This window comes from Epinephelus lanceolatus, chromosome 15 (genome assembly GCF_041903045.1).
Source record: "Epinephelus lanceolatus isolate andai-2023 chromosome 15, ASM4190304v1, whole genome shotgun sequence".
Lineage (NCBI taxonomy): Eukaryota > Metazoa > Chordata > Actinopteri > Perciformes > Serranidae > Epinephelus > Epinephelus lanceolatus.
In genome coordinates, this window is record NC_135748.1 from 197061 (window position 1) to 219477 (window position 22417).

The 22417-nt window shown below is 41.8% G+C and overlaps 1 protein-coding gene across 6 annotated transcripts in view; it reads left to right on the forward strand.

Annotated features, from left to right (window-relative positions):
* apoba (apolipoprotein Ba) overlaps positions 1-22417 on the forward strand; it is a 128578-nt gene that overhangs the window by 73303 nt on the left and 32858 nt on the right. For all 6 annotated transcript variants that reach the window (XM_078174838.1, XM_078174839.1, XM_078174843.1 and 3 more), the window contains 3 exons: positions 20947-21071; positions 21156-21232; positions 21338-21794. In XM_078174838.1, the coding sequence (XP_078030964.1) occupies positions 20947-21071; positions 21156-21232; positions 21338-21794 (659 nt within the window). The remainder of the gene's footprint in view (positions 1-20946; positions 21072-21155; positions 21233-21337; positions 21795-22417) is intronic.

Here is a 22417-nt window from a genome sequence, read left to right on the forward strand (position 1 = left end):
CATATAGTGAAGTGACTGGCATTACTTCTCATTGTTGGGAATAAACAGACTGCTAGGGAACATTTTATGTTGTTTTTCCCTCAGGAGTTGTGGTGATTTACGAGTGTGGAGTTAGCATGTTCTCCCTGTGTTCCGGTGATTATTTTGAGGCGTACTCTCGTCCCATCCCACCATCAACATACCGTATTTCCTCAATTTAAAACCGGGCCCTTATTCGCAGCCGGCCTCTTTTAGTAACCGGGTCTAAAACATTTTTTTAATAAATAAACGCCAGCCTCTTTTTTAAACCGGAGGTCTTTATTTGACGTTTTGGCATTTATAGAGCGCTAGACACGGATTACACACACAAACACAGAAACGCACATCCACACACACATAAACCCTCATCCAGGCACATGCGCAGTTGCGCACTTTCAGCTGATTGTAAACAGATAAGATGGTGACAGGACGCAAATTCAGTGTTAATTTAAAGCTAGAAGTTTTGAAATATTCCGAACAAATGTCAGGGGAATATGCCGCGAGGCATATGACGCCTGGTTGGCAGGGAAGGGTAACAAGACCTTCACAAAAGGAGGGAACACGAGAGCAGCTGACAAACGCAAGATAACGGCTTACCGGCAACAGAGAAGTCCGACTCCAGGTCCAGTAATTTCCTCTTGCGTTGGCGTCATGACTGTGCAGTAGTACCTGGACAACAAAGCCGTGGCGGCACACAGGTATGTGGAGAAACGAGCCATTCACATTTCTCTTTGTCAGGTAACGTCCCACAAACCTCACTGCACTTTACGGACTGTTCTTTACTTATGAAGGGACTGTTCTTTACTTGTCAGGGGAGGAGGGTGGCTGGTTGATTTTTATTTTATTTTTTTATTTTATTTTGATCCCCCCTATGTTAATCACTTATTGATGCTGTTTTTGAAGTATGAATAAGTCAATAAGTATTTTATTTCTTTGAAATATCAGTGACGTATTATAGAAAAGTGATTTATCTTATTATAAATGACAAAAGGCATGGTAAACGATCTCATATCCTCATGAAAATTGATACATGGGTCAAGAATGGCGAGCTCTTTCATCTGATAGGGGCGCCGCCCATGGGGGAGACAAAATGCCTCTATAGTGCCCCCTTGAAATTTTCAAAAACCCCTCCCCATAGGGTTTTCTTTGGAGTAAGAAGATGAAAATTGGTACATATGTGTATGTCACCCAGACGCACAAAAATGTCTCTGCCACCAATGGTCTACTCCAAACAGGAAGTCGGCCATTTTGATTTAAACTTTTCATTTTGGTGGCGATTTTGTGATTTCGGCACCTTGTATTTTAACGAAATCCTCCTACAGATTTTGTCCAATCAACTTCATATTTGGTACAGATCACCCTGAGACCATGCTGATCAAAAGTTATTAAAAGCTTTTCTCTATGTCAAGGGGCGTGGCCACTATGACGCCACCCTCGCCATCAAATATGTTTGGCTTTTTGATGGCTTCAGTGGCCTCATATCCTCATGAAAATTGATACACAGATCAAGAATGGCGAACTCTTACATCAGATAGGGGCGTCACCCATGGGGGGCAAAGTGCCTCTATAGCGCCCCCTTGAAATTTTCAAAAAAACCCTCCCCATAGGGTTTTTTTTGGGGTAGGAAGTTGAAATGTCACAACATGTCAGGGTTTACTTACTCTGAGTTTTCACATAACCGCTTCAGTGATGCATGCTGCTGGCCCCCCCGCGCTGGTGCCGGACAGCGAGGGCCCGATCACAGCTGCTTGCAGCTTTAATTCTTATTATTATTATTGGGTGTGAATGCTGGAAGACAAAAATGGAAAACATTCATCATTTTGCTGCCTTTTTACATATGATTCAACTTTTCAATCCCATTCAAACTTTCAAAAATATTCAGCGTTTTCTGAAACTTTGTTATAATGGAAGTCAATGAGAAAATCCTTCAAACTCGCTCATCTTCACCCACACATCACAAATTCATACATTGACGTAGAAACTCCATTGCAACTCTCAAACGTTCACGCTGCCGTCGACTTTCAGGAACTAATTCAAATTTTCAATATCTCTTTTAGTTTTTCTACAAAGTCAGTTTAAAATACATGAAGTTTTCAGCCTTTCTCAGACTTTATAATGGGTGTCTATTGTGTGAGCTAGAGTGGGTGACGTCATTGCTAGAGTGGAGAGCTGCTGTAAACTCATCAAGAAATTTTCTCTTCAACTCGCTCATACGCCCACAATTTTCACTGTACATACACAATTTATACCAAAAAACGTAGGAAAATTTGTCCTGGTCACAGAAATGTTGACATGGAATCTGTCACACATACACATTTTTGCTGAGTGGCTCCAAAGCGAAGGGAGCGCTGATTTTTTTCTCATTCACTCCCATGTAAACTGAGAGGAGAAATTTCTGGAAACAGCTGAGGTGCAACACATATGCAACTCGCTCCTGTGACCACATGTTTGACTCTAGAAATATAAAACATGACACGTGTTTTCACGAGAAGTTTATCTCTCTCACCATCACTTTATTTTCATGATGGGACCAACGGTTTGGGAATGGGAAGAACTTGTTCGAGGAGTTCAATCCCATTATAAACAGCCTTTGCTGATCTGCTCTCTCATGAGCTCTCTGTGTGCCCCCCAGGTGCATGCAAATCATTAATCGCCATGACAACGGCTGCACACACAGACACGCACACACAGCCCTCTGTGTGCGTGTCTCACAATCTTTAAAGGACATATTACAACAGCAGAATCTTCATTTGAAACAGCAAATACACATTATTAACCCCTAAAGTGCCAAAATGGGCTCTCTAGCACCACCTAGGCACACTAAAATGGCCACTGTGGCCCGTAGGAATGTCGTAGACAGATCAAACCAAAACTGGTGTGTTCGACCTACAAATCATGCGCTGACACCCATGACCTAAATCCAACAGGAAGTGAGCTATTTGCCCTTTCAAAGTAAGATTTCACCTCAAACGTGCACTTCCTCAAAATCATCTCCCCCTACACTTTTTATCGTCTCGGCTTCAAACACGCACACATGCCAGTTCAACTGCTGTTAAACAGATCTTCTGTATAACTTTATCTCTCTCACCATTACTTTATTTTGATGATTGGACCAAGGGTTTCGGAATGGGAAGAACTTGTTCGAGGAGTTAAATCTCCAGTCAAAGAAGTCTCTTCTCTGTGTTCTGTCTCTCTCTACTCTTCTGCCAGGTGCACCTACTTATTTACCATGGCAACCGCTGTCACACACAAACTCACAGAAACATGATGTGTGTGCGTGTCTACATCTTACATGCAGACATGACAGGGGCACAATCTAGGGTGACCATATTTTGATTTCCAAAAAAGAGGACACTCACCCCGGCCACAAGATAGCCTACTTAAATGATACTTGCAGTTTACTCAAAGATGCCTTATAATTTTAATATATTTAAAGTTTATATGTATGGATAGAAAATTCAGTTATATTACAAAATAATATCTCTCAAAGACAGAAATTTAGATAGACTTCTCAGAGGTTACTCAACTTGCTTTTATTATGCCTAAAATAATAATCTTTTTACAAGTTTCAGTTGTACAAAAATAAATATAAATGTAAAATAAATGTAAAATCTCTGGAATGAAATAATGATAGAAATAATGTCTCTTCTGTATTAGAAAAATCAGCTTGTAAAATAATAGTTATCTTTTCAAGTCTTACTGGACAAATAAATAAATAAATAATATGAAAGAATGTTCTAAATAATACCTCTTCTGTATTAGAAAATCCAACTTTGAGGTCCCCGGCACCTATTTTTAGACACAGAATCATATGTGCCAGCTTTGCACATGGTGCACTCAGCCTCCCATATATCCCGACCGGGTCGGGACGGTAAGTTGGGATTTTTTTCTGCAGTTCATCTGTGAAGCTGCACTTGCGTTTTGGCATCTTGGAAAACCAGACATTATCATCAATTTATAAACACCCCCCGGACGCCCCGGACAGGACGTGAAAAGTGGACATGTCCGGGCAAAAGAGGATGTTTGGTCAGCCTAGCACAATCTCCATTTTAACCCTTTAGATGCCAGAGTTTATTGAGGAAAATATTCCATTTTCATTTCAACATTTCAAAAGGCTGTCACTTGAAAGCGGTGAGAGATAAAGGCATACTGTAAATGAGAAAACTATTCATCATGACCCAAAGTTTGTGATGGGAGTAAATTAACTTATCTAATTTGCATATTGTGGCGTCACTAGGCGGCGGCTATATTGGATTTCATAAATCTCAGTAAAACATTCAAAGATTCAAATCATTCAAACTTTATTTTATTAAAGGCAGCTATTCAGTGTGGTGTCAGCTTTTCAACAAACTTTCAAACATTCAAATCATTCAAACTTTATTGTATTCAAGGCAGCATTGCAGCGTGGCTTCAGCTTGCAGCATTCACACCCGCAATTTCTTCAGAAATTGCTTCTCTAGTTGAGTGTGAATGCTGAAAGCATTCAAACCCTATGTTCTTCTGTTACCAAAATTCTTTATTTTTCTTCTTACTGGGTGTGAATGCTGGAAGTATTCAAACCCTATGTTCTTCTGTTACCAAAATTCTTTGTTTTTCTTATTATTATTATTCCGCCACTTTTTTCAACTTCAGTTATCTTCAACATACTTAAACCGATTCAAACCATTCAAACTTCTTCTGATTCAGCTTCATTAGGACATTATTGGAAACTTTCAGATTTTTCCATAACGTTCATACTTTACTACTTTACATACTAACGTTCATGCTTCTCTAGTTTGTATCACGATACCACAGCAAAAATGAGGCAGTCATTTATAAAAAGATAAATCACTTTTATATAATACATCAATGATATTTCAATGGAATAAATTACTTATTGACTTATTCATACTTCAAAAACAGCATCAATAAGTTATTAATATAGGGGGGATTGAAATAAAATAAATAAATAAAATAAAAATCAACCAGCCACCCTCCTCCCCTGACAAGTAAAGAACAGTCCCTTCATAAGTAAAGAACAGTCCCTTCAATGCATTGAGGTTTGTGGACTGTTACCTGCCACAAAGACAGCGAAATGTGAACGGCTCGTTTCTCCTCTGACACGCCACATACCTGTGTGCCGCCACGGCTCGGTTGTCCAGGTACTACTGGGCAGTCATGACGCCAACAAAAGAAGAAATTAGGTGTGAGTGCTGAATGATTTATTTTGCTTGCACAAAACTATTTTTAGTCGCAAATGCGAGTAAAATGCTCGCACGTAGAGCTCTGTGGAAAACAAATCACTGAAGACAAGTAAAAAGAAATAAATAATAACTTTCACTGCTCAAAGATACTCACATGTCTGGAAAACAAACCACTACAGCAGCATATTGAGTGCCAGGTGGCCAGTGCGCACCATTATTGGACAGCGCATGGACACTCACCCTCTTGCGATTGGACTTTGAACTTATCCCACAGTAGTGGTACGTGAGGCACCGTAGTACTACGGTACTCCACCCTGCAACATTATTGACATCAGCCAATACTGCATGTAGTTTTTAGATGTGAAAAGTTCTAGATCCATGCAAATTAGTTCCGGAATGCACCAGGGCCTTTTCTGAAAAGATCCTGGTATGTGTTCCAGTATGTTCCGGCTCAAATCATTTCTAATGGCAGTTAAGCTTTTTGGAAATCGGATCCTCAGCCCCATCAAAACCCTCGTGTAAATAAACAGTGCCTATGCTGGTGTCACTCGCCTCCATGGTTAGCTTAAACGACAGATCAAACCAGGGCGTCGCAAGACTAGGTGCATTTAACAGGAGACTGTGGTCTGTATAAACACAGACTGGCATTATTTGGACCAGTTGAAGCTCACTTTAAAGGCCACATTACATTTCACCTTCACCTGAATGGGATGAACCTGACCTCCACCACATCCTTTCCATGATAGGTCACTGTGACCTGCCCATACTCACAGTTAGGCAAGTTCACAGATAAACCTGCCTCCTTGAGACAACAAAACACTGTACGCAGATGCTCCACATGTTCAGCCCATAACTCAGAACAAAAATGATCATCAAGATATGCTTCACAGAAGGGTAGACCAGAGAGAACAACATTCATTTAATGCTGAAAAGTGACTGGCCCATTATGCATGCCAAACGTCATGACTGTATAATGAAGAAAGTCGTTAGGCATGGCAAAAGCAGAGATCTCCTTGGCCCCCTTAGTCAACGCAACCTACCAGTATCCATTCAGGAAGTCTAACTTTGTAACAAATCTGGCCCCTTCAACACCATCCACACAATCCTCCATCTGAGGAACAGTTGGCTTTTGTTACACCGGTTACTTTTCTAAAGTCTGTGTAGAAGCAATCTTTACCATTAGAGACAATCTATTTTTCATGAAAGGTTGTCTTTAACTATTTAGCACTCAGTAGCAAGCAAACACAGGGGGCTCCAAGGACTAAAACTGGGCTCAGTGATATCAGGTTGTACCATATCATCCATCTGTTTCTTATGATGGTGGCGTTTGTCTGTATTTACATGATATGGATGCTGCTTAATGGGCTGTGAGTCACCCACATCAATATCATGCTTTAACAGATGAGTCTGTGAGGAAACGAACAGTGCTTCATTAGAATCAATTAACTCATAAAATCTGAGCATTGTGGCTCAGAAAGATGACACCAATGAGTTGAGAGACTTAGCAAGACTTCATTTTTTGACAACTTTCCTCTGGGTTAAAGCTCAGACAATGCCTGGTCACTGACTTCAGCACTGGACAGCACCCCTGAGACTTTACGTGTTACAAGACTAACATGCGGAGCAACAAATTCAGCACCAGACACACCACAGTGGTCACAGCAACTTCACCTGTTCTCACCTGTCCCCTTTCAGGGTAAGGTTTTAGAATATTACCATGACAGAGATAATAAATGTTGGTAATCAGGAGTTGCTAATAAATAGACTCTATCACCAATCTTTTACCATCAAATAAGGCCCACTGTAGCAAGCCTGCAGACAAGCCCAGGATTGCTGAAACCTTGTCATTAGGCTTAAATTCTCAGCAATGTTAATCTTGAGCTGCTTCATCACCTGAGCAAACTCAGGAAACATTAAGTTGGAACCCTGGTTTGTTTGCGCAACTTTTGGCAACTCAAACAATGAAAAGAAATCGGTGCTTGGGCAGTGACTTCTGGCGTCAGACACCGACAAAAAAAAGATGTCCTTTCTTGTCAGTATGACACATGGCCGGTCACCATTGCTGTCTAACGGTGCCCGGTGGCATCAGGGGGAAATGTGGTGGGACAACAACGTAAGTTAAGGGGGAGAAGGTATGGGGGGTGGTGGATGGGTCTAATTACCATGAATTTTCAGCAGGGAGGCCAGTGTTCACTTCCATACGATTGTAAAGCCAAACCCTACTCTTTTTTCATAAACCCAACCACTTGCTTTAGTTGCCAGAACTAAACCATATGCACTTGTTGACCAAATGTAACCATGTGTTTGTTGTCGAAGAAAAAAACATCAATTGTGGGATCAGAGCTGGGATTAACAGTACAGTTGAAAGGTGTGATTGAAGCAAGATGATGCATTTGATTCCGTTATTGGAGTGGGTGGAATGTGAGCTAAGTTTTCTCTTATTGTAGAATAAGCAGAGCAGCTGGGTCCAAAGGGGGGACAGTTTAATGTGATCCTAACAGGTATAGTGTTGATGGAGTGCTGCTTAGCAGGACCCAAGGGTAGATTCTCATTATTATGGACAGGAGTGGCTTCTGGAGCAGGGTCATGCTGAATTAGGCATCAGACAGAATTAAAAGCAACATGCAAATTGGATGAAGTTGTTTGCAAGCTGTTTAACACTGTTTGTGTTGGGGTGCAGGCTGTCTGATTTTTACAGTTCATATCAGGTCAAAAAGCAGTCATAGGGGTTAATTAATAAAACCCTACCCAGCTGCAGTGCAGATGGTTATTAGCCATTCATGTAAACTACAAATATGGCTAAAATGCTCAGGTCTTAAAAGAGTGGAAATTGGGCCAGAAAAAAAAACAGTTTTGCCCAGACTCTAAATTGTGACTGCCATAAATTCAGAGTTCAGTTGACTTCATTGGTACCTACATAAACAGTTAATGTGTGGGCTGAGAGATACAGGCCTGTGAGCACTGGTGACAGTTCAGTAATGTCTGTAACTTTGCTACCAGGAAGGCAGTAGGTGACAGTGCCTGCAGCCTCCATTATAGATGGCAAGTTTGGATGGAAGAGGTAGGGGATTCTAATTAGCCACAATACCTAGGGTAGCGGCGGGGCCAGCAGGGATCACTGAATGAGATTGGCCTAAAGCACCACTTAAGATACCTACAGCAGTGTCCAGTGCTCAGTTGAGCAAGTGGGTTGATGACTCAGGGCTACGAAGAGTGCACTCAGAGTTGGATATTACTGGAGTGGAAAGGCATCGGTGACATTGTCCATGAGATACTGGGACAGGTGGCTCCAGGGCATTAGTAATAGGCAAACGTGTGATGTTAGCATCTGGCTCATTTAGCATCTCAAGTGGAGCATAGTAGTTGGAGATTGGGACAGGGCTGTCCATCCCCATCTGGTGAGAATAGAGAAAGAGAAATCCTCCTGTTCTTAATGATGGACGCCTAGGAAAATGGATGGACTGCTGATAGGCCAGGATTGGGACTACATATACGCATACAAGTGATCAGAACAAATAACACTGATATATAAATTAGAATATTTAGAAGGGATATTAAATGATTATTAAAATCAACAACAGCAATAATTGTACTGATGATTGGTTTTGGTACAATTTTATATTTAAATATCAATTTTCATATTTAAATAAACAAAAGCCTCTTGTATATGTAACATTTTCATAAGCTTAGACAAGATGTTTCTGTTTTCTTTTCTGTAAGTGCGTCTGTGGACATTTGTACCAGTCGGTGTCAGTATCAGAGTTGGGTTTATTGCCAAGTAGGTTTTCACATACAAGGAATTTGGCTTGGTTTACTGGTGCACAACAAAGAATATAAAATATATGAAAAACACTGTAAACATGAATGGGGTTGTGTGCAAGTAACAGTTGTGTAAAGTACAGATGTGCAAAATCAACAGAATGCAGTGTATGGCAGGTGAATGACCAAGATGATAAAGAGATGTTTGACTGTGTGTGGTAGGTTCGGGGGGGGGGGGGGGGGGGGGGCTACAGATGGAAAGAAACTGTTTTTTTGGTGTGAGATTTTGGTCCTGATGGACCGCAGCTGCCTGCCAGAGGGGAGAGACTCAGAGTTTGTGTACGCTGCAGTCTGCTTTTGTCCTTGGCAGTGGCAGCAGCGTACCAGATGGTGATCGAGGAGGTGAAGATGGACTCAATGATGGCAGTGTATTAGTGCACCATCATTGTCTTTGGCAGGTTGAACTTCTTCAGCTGCCGCAGGATGTACATCGTCTGATGTGCCTTCTTTGTAAGGGAGCTGATGTTCAGCTCCCACTTGAGGTCCTGGGTGATGTTGGTCCCCAGGAAGCGGAATGACTCCACAGTGTCAACTGGGGAGTCATACAGGGTGATGGGGGCGGGCGGGGCTGGGTTCTTCCTGAAGTCTACAACCATCTCCATTGTCTTAAGAGCATTGAGCTCCAGGTTGTTCAGCCTGCACCAGGTCACCAGCTTGTCAATCTCCCACCTGTAGGCGGACTCATCCCCATCAGAGATGAATCCGATGAAGGAGGTGTCATCCACGAACTTCAGGAGCTTGATGGACTGGTGACTGGAGGTGCAGCTGTTGGTGTACAGGGAGAAGAGCAGAGGAGAAAGAACACAGCATTGGGGGGATCCAGTGTTGATAGCCCGGGAGTCAGAAACATGTCTCCCCAGCTTCACGTGCTGCCTTCTGTCAGACAGGAAGTCAGTGATCCACTGATGGAGTCAGGCACACTCAGCTAGGAGAGCTTGTCCTGTAGCAGAGCTGGGATAATTGTATTGAAGGCAGAGCTGAAGTCCACAAACAGGATCCTGGCGTAAGTTCCTGGAGAGTCCAGATGCTGGAGGGTGAAGTGGAGGGCCATGTTGACTAGGGCTGTAGTCTCCTGGTCGACTGGTCGATTATTTGGTTGATACGCTCTTATCCGACCAAATTCTCATTGGTCGAATAATTGCCGTTTTACTTTCATAAGGAGAAAAGTGCTATATCAATAGCTTTCCAGGATTAATCCATTATTTCCTGCGGTGGGAGGGACAGGCTAAGTTACCTGTGAAAATGGGGGTGTTTTCAAAACACACCCTTTGTTTACACAACGTTGAACTCACCCACCCTAACGCTCAGCATCATGGTGATGCAGACCTCCTGTCTGTTTCTGACACCATTTCCCTCAGTGGAAACAAAGCTTGTATTTACTTACTTTCACAGACAAGAAACAATAGGATAAGATAAGGTAAATCTTTATTGCCATTTTAAAGTCATGCTTGTGTATCACAGCACAACGAAATTGAGATACTGTCCACTTTGGTGCAAAAGGAGGCATATAAAAAACAAAATAAAATAAAATATATGATGAATAGAACAATATATGCAGAATATACAGAATATACACTTAAGTGTGATCTAAAGTGCAGGTGATAAATAGATTATTGTTGGTGTTAAATATATTGTTCATTGCACATGACCCATTGTTGAAGAAAAAAAAGCAGCTATTCAGATGAGGTTTGTAATGATTAGTGCTATTGCCCTGTTATAAAAGCTATCCCTGAGTCTATTTGTCCATGACTTCAGTGCCCTGAATCTCCTGCCAGAGGGCAGCAGCTCAAACACCCGGTGTCCTGGTTGCGTGCAGTCTCTCAGGATGCTACGTGCCCTCTTGAAACAGCAGGTACTGTAGAGGTCCTTCAGGGAGGGGAGAGAGTGGCAAATGATTTTCTGGGTGGTGTTAATGACCCTTTGTAGTGCCATCTTGTGCACCATGGTGCAGCTGGAGAACTACACAGAGATGCAGTATGACAGCACACTCTCAATGGAGCAGCAGTAGAAGATGGTCAGTAGCTCCCTCCTCAGGTTGATCCTCCCGAGAATCCTCAGGAAATGGAGACGCTGCTGGGCCTTTTTCACAACAGCCGAGGTGTTAGTTCTCCATTGGAGGTCTGCGTCCATGTGCACACCAAGGAACTTGAAGCTGGGCACCCTCTCCACATCCTCTCCATTGATGCAGATGGGCTGCAGGTCAGGCTTACTCCTCCTGAAGTCAACAATCAGTTCCTTGGTTTTTGAGGTATTGAGAACCAAGTTGTTGTCTGCACACCACCCCACCAGCCTTTGGACCTCATCCCTGTATGCCATCTCGTCGCTTCCAGAGATGAGCCCCACCACGGTGGTGTCGTCAGCGAACTTAATGATGGCGTTGTCTGGGTAGGTGATGATATAGTCATGGGTGTACAGAGTGTACTGAAGAGGGCTCAGCACACAGCCCTGTGGAGAGTCGGTGTTGAGGCTGAGGGCTGTTGAGAGATGGGGACCCACTCTGACTCTCTGTACATGGTCAGAAAGAAAGTTTCTGATCCAGCAGCAGGTGGTGAAAGGAAGTCCAATGTTCAGTAACTTTACTGTCAGTCTGTCTGAAAGTGACGTCACGTTGCCTCAGCAGGACCTGGACCTCTTTAGTCATCCAGGATTTCTGGTTGGAATAGACCCGGGGACGTTTGTCCACAGTGACGTTGTTGACACAGAAGTTTATGTATGAGAGCACAGATGTCATGTGCTCTTCAAGGTCCTGGTGTTCAAACACACTCCAGTGTGTGCTCTCAAAACAGTCCTGCAGCTGATGTAATGCACCCTCCGGCCAGGCTGTTTATGGCTCTGTGCAGCTCACCTGTGGCTGAGTTAGTACTAGCATCAGGTGGTATGTATATGGCCGTTACCATGATGACGGTAAACTCATGGGGTAGGTAGACGGGCCTGCATTTAACAAGTCACCGTTCCTGACGTGGCAGTGGGCCGTATGGCCAGCTAACTCGATAGCCGAGTATAATTATATTGTGAATCAATCAATCAATCAATCAATTTTATTTATAAAGCCCAATATCACAAATCACAATTTGCCTCACAGGGCTTTACAGCATACGACATCCCTCTGTTATGACCTCTGAGGGTCATAAGACCCTCGCAGCGGATAAGGAAAAACTCCCCCAAAAAAAACCCTTTAACGGGGAAAAAAAGGGTAGAAACCTCAGGAAGAGCAACTGAGGAGGGATCCCTCTTCCAGGACGGACAGATGTGCAATAGATGTCGTACAGAACAGATCAGCATAATAAATTAACAGTAATCCGTATGACACAATGAGACAGAGAGAGAGACAGAGAGAGAGATGCAGGTAATAACAGTAGCTTACAACAACATTATTGAAAGTATTAATATTATAGTTATAGTTCTGGCTACTGTGGTACAATATGTTGAAAGTATGTATTAATATCTGGCAGTATACATGTGTGACAATAGTCATATGTGTATAATAACAGTAGAAGTATGACTAATGACTAATGATGGCAGCAGCAGCAGGAGGCATCTGGCAGGACCACGGCAGCAGCACAACCACACACGTCACGCTGTCCAGGCACCGCTGCGATATGAGTTAATCTGAGAGACAGTGGAGCACAAAGGCTCCGGAGAAGAAGCCGAGTTAGTGACATCCAGAATGGCAGAGTTAGCAAGATGCAGTAATAGAATACGAGAGAGAGAGAGAGAGAGAGAGAGAGAAGGAGAGAAGGTGCCCAGTGTATTACAGGGGGGTCCTCCGGCAGACTAGGCCTAAGTCAGCCTAACTAGGGGCTGGTACAGGGCAAGCCTGAGCCAGCCCTAACTAGCTTATAAGCTTATAAGCCTAACTAATAAGCTTTATCAAAGAGGAAAGTCTTAAGTCCAGTCTTAAATGTGGAGATGGTGTCTGCCTCCCGGACCGTAACAGGAAGATGATTCCACAGGAGAGGAGCCTGATAGCTGAAGGCTCTAGCTCCTGATCTACTTTTGGAGACTTTAGGGACCACGAGTTACCCTGCGTTCTCAGAGCGCAGTGTTCTGGTGGGATAATATGGCACTATGAGCTCACTAAGATATGACGGAGCTTGACCATTTAGAGCTTTATAAGTTAACAGTAGGATTTTAAATTCAATTCTGGATTTTACAGGGAGCCAGTGCAGAGAAGCTAAAACAGGAGAAATATGATCTCGTTTCTTAGTTCCTGTTAGTACACGTGCTGCTGCATTCTGAATTAGCTGGAGAGTTTTTAAGGACTTACTAGAGCTACCTGATAATAGAGAGTTACAGTAATCCAGCCTAGAGGTAACAAAAGCGTGGACCAATTTTTCTGCATCTTTTTGGGTCAGGATAGGCCTAATTTTCACAATATTATGCAGATGAAAAATGCAGTCCGTGAGGTTTGTTTTAAATGAGAATTAAAAGACAAATCTTGATCAAATATTACTCCGAGGTTTCTTACGGTAGTGCTAGAGGCCAGAGCAATGCCATCTAGAGAAACTATGTCATCAGATAAAGAGTCTCTGAGTTGTTTGGGGCCAAGAACAATAACTTCAGTTTTGTCTGAATTTAACATCAGGAAATTGGTGCTCATCCAAGTTTTTATGTCTTTAAGGCAGTTATGGAGTTTAGTTAATTGATTACTTTCTTCTGGCTTCATCGATAAATACAAGTGAGTATCATCCGCATAACAATGGAAATTTATAGAGTGATTTCTAATGATGTTACCTAAAGGAAGCATATATAGAGTAAATAGGATTGGTCCGAGCACAGAACCTTGCGGAACTCCAAAACAAACTTTGGTACGTAAGGATGATTCATTATGAATGTCAACAAACTGAAAACGATCAGATAAATAAGATTTAAACCAGCTTAGTTATGAACCTTTTAGGCCAATTAAGTGATCCAGTCTCTGCAGTAGAATTTGATGGTCAATTGTGTCAAACGCCGCACTAAGATCTAATAAAACAAGTACAGAGACAAGTCCTTTGTCTGAAGCAATCAGAAGGTCATTTGTAATTTTAACTAGTGCTGTCTCAGTGCTATGATTCACTCTAAATCCTGACTGAAATTCCTCAAATAAATTATTATCATGGAGAAAATCACACAGCTGGTCTGCGACTACTTTCTCAAGGATCTTTGACATAAAGGGAAGATTAGATATTGGTCTATAGTTGGCTAACACCTCTGGATCCAGGGTGGGCTTTTTTAGTAGAGGTTTAATTACAGCTACCTTAAAAGACTGTGGTACATAGCCTGTTAATAAGGATATATTGATCATATCTAATATATGAGTGTTAACTAAAGGAAAGACCTCCTTAAGTAGCCTAGTTGGGATGGGGTCTAAGAGACACGTTGATGATTTAGATGAAGAAATCACTGCGGTCAATTCTTGAAGAGAAATTGGGGAGAAGCAATCTAAATATATATTAGGTCTTACAGCTGTGTTTGAGGTTAGATAGGTACTATCTGAGGACAGGAGGTCATGAATTTTGCCTCTAATAGTTAGAATTTTGTCATTAAAAAAGCTCATAAAATCATTACTGCTAAGGGCTAAAGGAATACAAGGCTCAATAGAGCTTTGACTCTCAGTCAGCCTGGCTACAGTGCTGAAAAGAAACCTGGGGTTGTTCTTGTTTTCTTCTATTAATGCTGAGTAATAGTTTGCTCTGGCATTGCAATAAAATAGCATTTTAAGTCTTGTGTGTGATATATCCTTTAGGGATTTATACATTGGGATTTATTTGAACAGAGGAAATCTCCGCTTGTTGCTAGGCTACTTTATACAATGTAAAATGCCGTAGGCTGGCGCTAATAACGTTAGCATGTTGTATTTGTTGGAAAATGTGTTGTCAGTGAATCCTGTGAGCTGTAATGGAGCCAAATTGTGTGCCGTTACCTTTGTTAAATTTTGCTGTTGTCCCTGGTTTTACATGAGAAGATTAAAAAATCGCTAGCGGCTAGGCTAATATATACAATGTAAAATGCCACAGACTTGTGCTAATAACGTTAGCATGTTGTATTGGTGGGGGAAATGTGTTCAGATATGATGTTTATCTGTGAATGCTGCGAGTTATAGTGAAGCCAATTTGCGTACTTGTGTTTGAAATTGTCTCTATTAAGCCATATTTAATGTGTGTTTTGAATCCCTTTTAAACAAATCTTTTATCATAAATGATTTAATTTTAGACAACCTGTTTAACCTAAACAGTATTCTCCTTACAGAGACATGGCTTGGCACTGACGCACCTGTTATTCTCACCAAGGCTTCCCCACCAAATTATAACTTTTTATATTCTATTGGGGGGGGGGGGCAAAAAGGGAGGCAGACTGCATCAGTAACAAAAACCACAATGTCCTCAAATGAAGTTTCTTTGAACAGCTACACATCATTTGAGCATCATGCCTTTACACATCACATGCCTTTAGCAGCCCTCCTATCCTTTGCATAAAGGTTTACAGACCACCCCAGTACTCTACTTCTATTATCAGTGAATTCTTTGAACTATTAGCAATCATTCACTCCACCTACAACAGGATTTTAGTAACTGGTGATTTTAATCTACACATTGACAACACCTCGGACCCAGTATCCAGAGAATTTTTAAACCTTTTAAACTGTTTGGATTTTAAACAACATATCACGCAGCCAACCCACAGCAGAGGGCACACCCTGGACCTGGTCATAACCTATGGCCTGTCCGTGGGTGTGTCCTCTGTTGTGGATCTGGCTGTGTCTGACCACTTTTGTGTGTTTTTTAACATCACCAGTTTTAATCAACAGGAGGCCCCAGTGAGAACAGTGAGGAAACGCTACCTAACTTCTAGAGTGGCTACAAATTTCATTCAGATTTTACAGAGCACTCCTGCAGAGATTTTACCAGCACCCTGTGATTTTATTATTGACAATTTTAACAACAAACTCAAGTCAACCCTGGACTCAGTGGCTCCACTTTTAACCAAAACAATTAGAACAAAACCTACACCCCCGTGGAGAAATCAGGAAATCAAACAACTGAAAAGATACTGCAGGAGTGCTGAGAGGAGATTGAGAAAATCAAACTAACAGTCCACTACTAAATACAACATCTCAAAACCTACAATAACGCAGTCAAACAGGCAAGAATTTCCCATTTCAAAAACCTAATCTCTGACAATAAAAACAATCCCAAATTCCTCTTCTCCACAATTGATATTTTAACAAACAGTAATTTTAACAGATCGCCTAAGACAACAACCAATGCCATTTGTAAGGACTTTGCAGACCACTTCAGAAGTAAAATCAATGACATCAGATCCAGTCTTTTATCTCAACAGATTTTAACTGTCGACACACCTGGATCATTGCTTTCACCTGAGGAAACACTGGAGAGTTTTGCCCTGGTTGATGCGAGGACACTTGGTCGAGTTTTCTCCCAAGTAAAGCCCACAACCTGCCTTTTAGTCCCAATTCCCACACCGTTTTTAAAACATTTTATGGATTCTTTGAGGAACAGCTACTGTACATGGTGAATTGCTCTCTTCAGAAGGGTGTCTTCCCGACCGGTGATGAAGCCCCTTCCGAAGAAGAGCAATTTAGATCCCAACATTTTTAATAATTATCGGCCTGTATCCAACGGAACGTTTTTCAGCAGAATTTTAGAAAAACTGTTTTTTACCCAAGTAAATGATTTTTTAAATACAAATAACACTTTAGAAAAGTATCAGTCTGGTTTTAGGATGAACCACAGTACCAAGACAACCCTTTTAAAGATTTTTAACGACATCAGGTGCAATTTAGGTAACCATAAACTCACAGTCTTGGTTTTATTGGATCTAACCGCCGCCTTCGATACAGTAGACCATCACACTTTATTAAATAGACTGAGGCACCTGGTCGGCCTCTCTGGTACTGTTTTTAACTGGTTCGTCTCTTACCTTACTGATCGACACTTCTTTGTAAGTATGGATACTTGTTCCTCAGGAACCCATGAGATAAAGTGTGGGGTCCCCCAGGGGTCAATTTTAGGTCCAACTCTTTTTAATCTCTACATGCTTCCCCTGGGGGACGGCATCAGCTTTCATAGTTATGCTGATGATATGCAACTGTACATCGCCGTGTCTCCTGATAATGCAGGGTCAAAGTCATGGATGGCAGCAAATTTCCTGCAGCTCAACCAGGACAAAACAGAGGTTTTAGTCATTGGTCCTGAAGGCCAGAGAGAGAAACTTTTTCCAAAACTACAGGAACACAATCTGTAAAAAATCTGGGTGTGATTTTTGACTCTGAGCTCTATTTTATTCTACATATTGAAAACATAACAAAGGTAGGTTTCCACCATAAGAATATAGCCAGAGTCCGCCCATTTCTCTCTCAGGTCAGCACGGAGGTGCTGATGCATGCTTCTATCTCGTGCAGGTTGGATTATTGTAATGCCCTGCTCTCTGGTCTTCCCAAAAAGATTATCTCAAATCTACAATTATTACAGAATTCAGCTGCATGAGTGCTGACAAGGACCAGAGGGCGGGAGCACATTACACCAGTTTTAAAATCGCTGCATTTGCTCCCTGGGCGCTTCAGGATCAATTTTAAGGTTCTTATATTAGTTTTTAGATGTCTTAACGGTCTTGGGCCTTCTTATTTATCTGACCTGCTTTTACCATATCAACCCTCACGGACCTTGAGGTCCTCCGGCACAGGCCTTTTAACCATACCACAAATTAGGACTAAAACACACGGGGAGACGGCATATAGTTATTATGGCCCCCGATTGTGGAACAGCCTGTCGGAGAACCTCAGGGCTGCAGAGACTGTTGATGTTTTTAAAAAGAGGCTCAAGACTCATCATTTTAATCAGGCTTTTAACTGATCTCTTTATTTATCTATTTTAAATTCCTTTTATCAGGCTTTTAACAGATTTATCTATTTGTTTTTTTTTTTGTTTTTTAAATGCTCTTACCCTTCCTCTTTCTCCTCTATCTCATTTAATCTTTATCTTTTGTTATTTTAGTTACAGGTTTTAGTTTTGATGCATTTTATGTCTCTGTTTAAGATCATTCTTACCTAGCTATTAACTTAATTTTATGAGCTAAATAGCTTGTTGTTTTTGGTTTATTTTATACCTTTTATCCTATCCTACTGTTTTAGTCCCTCAGTTTTTAGCTCCAGTGTTTCCTCATGGGGGCCTACCACACTGAGAGTTGTTGCTGGTCTACCGATGGGGGTGCTGTCCCGTGGACAGCTCTGACCTGGGTGGCTGAAGGGCACTGCACCTCGGTGTGGAGCCTCCTGTCTGCATACAGCCGTTTAGCTTCCCTCACTGCCTTGCTAAACCTGTACTTTGATTCTTTAAACCTCTCCTTGTCCCCACTCCTGAATGCCTCTTCCTCCAGCTGCCTCAAATGTCTGAGTTTAGGACTAAACCAGGGTTTGTCATTGTTATACCTCACCGTGGTGCGTGATGCAGTCCTCACAGAAGCTGATGTATGATGTCACAGCCTCTGTGTATTCATCCAGACTATTGGTGGCCATCCTGAAAACATCCCAGTCAGTAGTGTCCAAACACGCCTGAAGATCCTCCACAGCATCACTGCTCCACTTCTTAGATGACCTCACAACAGGTTTACAGAGCTTTAACTTCTGCCTGTAGGAGGGAATCAGTTGGACAGTGGTGTGGTCAGAGTGGCCCAGTGCAGCGCGGGAGATGGCGTGATAGGCGTTGTTGACGGTTGTGTAACAGTGATCCAGGATATTCTTTTCTCTGATCGGACAGTTTATGAAGTGTTTGTATTTGGGGAGTTCATGGGTGAGGTTACCTTTGTTAGAGTCGCCAAGGACAATAACTAAGGAGTCTGGGTAAGTCCGCTCCACAGCGAGCGTGCGCTGTGCCTCCTGCACGTTGGCCTGCGGTGGGATGTAAACACTGACCAGAATGAATGAAGCAAACTCACGAGGGGAGTAAAAAGGTTTGCAGTTGATGAAGAAAGATTCCAGATCAGGAGAACAGTGCTGGTGGATCACTATCACGTCATTATACCAGCCACTATTAGTGTAAAAACAGATACCTCCACCTTTAGTTTTGCCAGAAAGTCCTGTGTTACGATCCGCTCTGAAGAGTTGGAAGCCAGCTGTAGCTCAGAGTCCGGTATCAATCCACAGAGCCACGTCTCCGTGAAGCACAAAACTGCAGATGTAGAAGCAAAAAACAGGGTTTACAAACAAAACAAGGCAAAACATGGCACACCAAAACACAGAGGCAGCCTTCCGTGGCGTCATCTTGATGTTTGACAGATGACATAGCAGTGCAGCAAGTCATATGGTAGTGATGTCATTAAAGTCGTATAGAACCAAGGATTTCTAATTTTGTAGCTTCAGCTCCTCCATCCTCAAGCGAGTAAGGAGACATGTTAGCATGATAAAATGCACCTTAACTCTGGACATTCCATCCAACACACAATCATGCAATAATCTGACAAGTGCATTTTTACTTCATTCATTCAGTCATCTTCTAACCGCTTCATCCTCTTGAGGGTCGCGGGGGGGCTGGGGCCTATCCCAGCTGACACTGGGCGAGAGGCAGGGTAAACCCTGGACAGGTCGCCAGACTATTGCAGGGCTGACACATAGAGACAAACAACCATTCACGCTCACATTCACACCTACGGACAATTTAGAGTTATCAATTAACCTAATCCCCAATCTGCATGTCTTTGGACTGTGGGAGGAAGCTGGAGTGCCCGGAGAGAACCCACGCTGACACGGGGAGAACATGCAAACTCCGCACAGAGAACATGCAAACTCCGCACAGAAGGGCTCCCACATCCGGGATCGAACCGGCAACCCTCTTGCTATGAGGCGACAGTGCTAACCACCATACCACCGTGCCGCCCCATTTTTACTTCAAAGAAGGCTAAATGTTTTAAAAAGTTATAATGGGACTGAAAGTTGAATTGCAGCCATAATGCATGTAAGATGCGGAACATTTTAAAGTTTAAATGGTGCTTCTACGTAAATGTATGAATGAGAGGTTAAAAGTTGAAAATGCATGAATTTGTGTCAAATAAAAAATAAATTGTTTATTCATTTAAATGAATAAAATATCCTGTAAAATATTAAATATTTCTGAAGATATGAAAAGTATAAATGTTAAAAATTAGTAATGTCCTGATTGAGGTGAGCTTTTTGATGTTTAAATAAAGTTTCTACATTGAAATATGTGGAAGCAATGGAATAGCCTCCAGCATTCACACCCAAATATTAAAGATTTTACATTTATTGGCACTATAATCTCTGCTAACTTTAAATGGAAAAGCAATGTTTGCAAACTCTTAAAGCTGCTTCATCAGAGATCATACTTTGAATTTCAACAAAAAATATGATCTCTAATTAGCTAACTAAAAATGTTAGGAAATTCAGCTGTAGAGGGCATGGTTACTTTCTTGATCACAGTTTGTTTTGCCTTGTTTTCTAGTAATTATTTGTGGTATTTTGCAAATTTTAATATGTTTAGGTGACTAGACTTGAATTGTTAACCTCTGGCTTTTGTTTTTGGCTTGTCCTTTAGATTTATGGTATTTTCTCTATGTTTGATGTAGATATTATTATGCTGTGTTGAATGTTTGAGCTCACTATTGCAAGTTCCTTACAAACTTTGTTGTACAGTAATGGCAGTAGAGTTAACTCAACTCTAACGCTGCTGGTACATTAGGATGGTGACACTAGTATGGCATTTGGTAGCTATGTGAAATGAGAGATAGGTGGTTCCATCCCTGTGAACCGCCATAAGTGTGCATGAAGTGGTTTAAATTACGTAAAAATACTTTCCTCTGTTGATCAAAACTATCTGAATATCTTGATGCAAAAGTTGCCAAAAATTTAAAACAAATGAAGTCAAAATTTTCTTGTGACTTAAAAGTATACATTCGTTGTATTTTTTTTTAGCATCACCCCATGTCTAAGCTGATAACAAGCACTCAAGATTGCAATTACCAGTTTGATAACAAGGGAAAGCACATTACTGCAGCCCTGTGCACAGAAAAACACATCTACCTGCCATTTTCCCACAAGTAAGTCATCTTCTGAGTTGAGATTAATGTGTGTATATAATGCACTGTTATATATTTTGCATCACCTACTCATCTGCCTGGCAGGGACAACCAAATATCATCCGTGGTAACCCAGGATCTCAGCTTTCGAAGCTTCAAAAGGATAAACAACAAAGTATTTGGTAAGTGATCATTTCAAGCATGTCTGCTATGACTGACATGTATAGTATTGGTTCACGTCTCTTATTGGGAAATGTAATGTTAATGCTAAATATATATCTACACAGAAGTGAACCCCAGCCAGAGCAAGCCCCTCCACTTTGAAGACCCTGAAGATAAAGCTGTAGTCCAGATGAAAGATGCCGTTCTGAGTACCCTACAGGATCTGTCAGCTTTGGCTGGCACAGACCAGGGTCAGAAGAGAACCAGCCTTTTTCATAAGCTTGTGTCCAGCCTCCGCGTCCTGAAGAATGACACCCTGAGCCAGTTGGTCACCGAAATGATGGATGTGTCAGGCTGGCTCACCTGGCAGGCTCTGTTCCAGTGTGGAACCACAGAGTGCACCAGTGCCATTCTCAAGGCTATCAGGACCATTGATGGGTTGTCAGTAGAGGTGGATGCTCTAGTTTATGGGCTGAGTCTACAAGCAAACCCTGATGCCTTACGTGTGCGAGATATGCTCAGCATGGCTCAGTATAAACAGAGCAGAGCAATCATGTATGCTCTAGCCAACACAGTCAAGAAGTAAATAAAAAGTTACTTACTTATGTCTTACATATATATATATATATATATATATATATATATATATATATATATATATATATATATATACACTGAACAAAAATATAAACGCAACACTTTTGTTTTTGCTCCCATTTTTCATGAGCTGAACTCAAAGATCTAAAACATTTTCTATACACACAAAAGACCATTTCTCACAACTATTGTTCAAAAATCTGTCTAAATCTGTGTTAGTGAGCACTTCTCCTTTGTCGAGATAATCCATCCCACCTCACAGGTGTGGCATATCAAGATGCTGATTAGACAGCATGAATATTGCACAGGTGTGCCTTAGGCTGGCCACAATAAAAGGCCACTCTGAAATGTGCAGTTTTGCTTTACTGGGGGGGTCTGGGGGGGTCAGAAAACCAGTCAGTATCTGGTGTGACCACCATTTGCGTCATGCAGTGCAACACATCTTCTTCACATAGGGTTGATCAGGTTGTTGATTGTGGCCTGTGGAATGTTGGTCCACTCCTCTTCAATGGCTGTGCGAAGTTGCTGGATATTGGCAGGAACTGGAACATGCTGTCATATACGCCGATCCAGAGCATCCCAAACATGCTCAGTGGGTGACATGACCG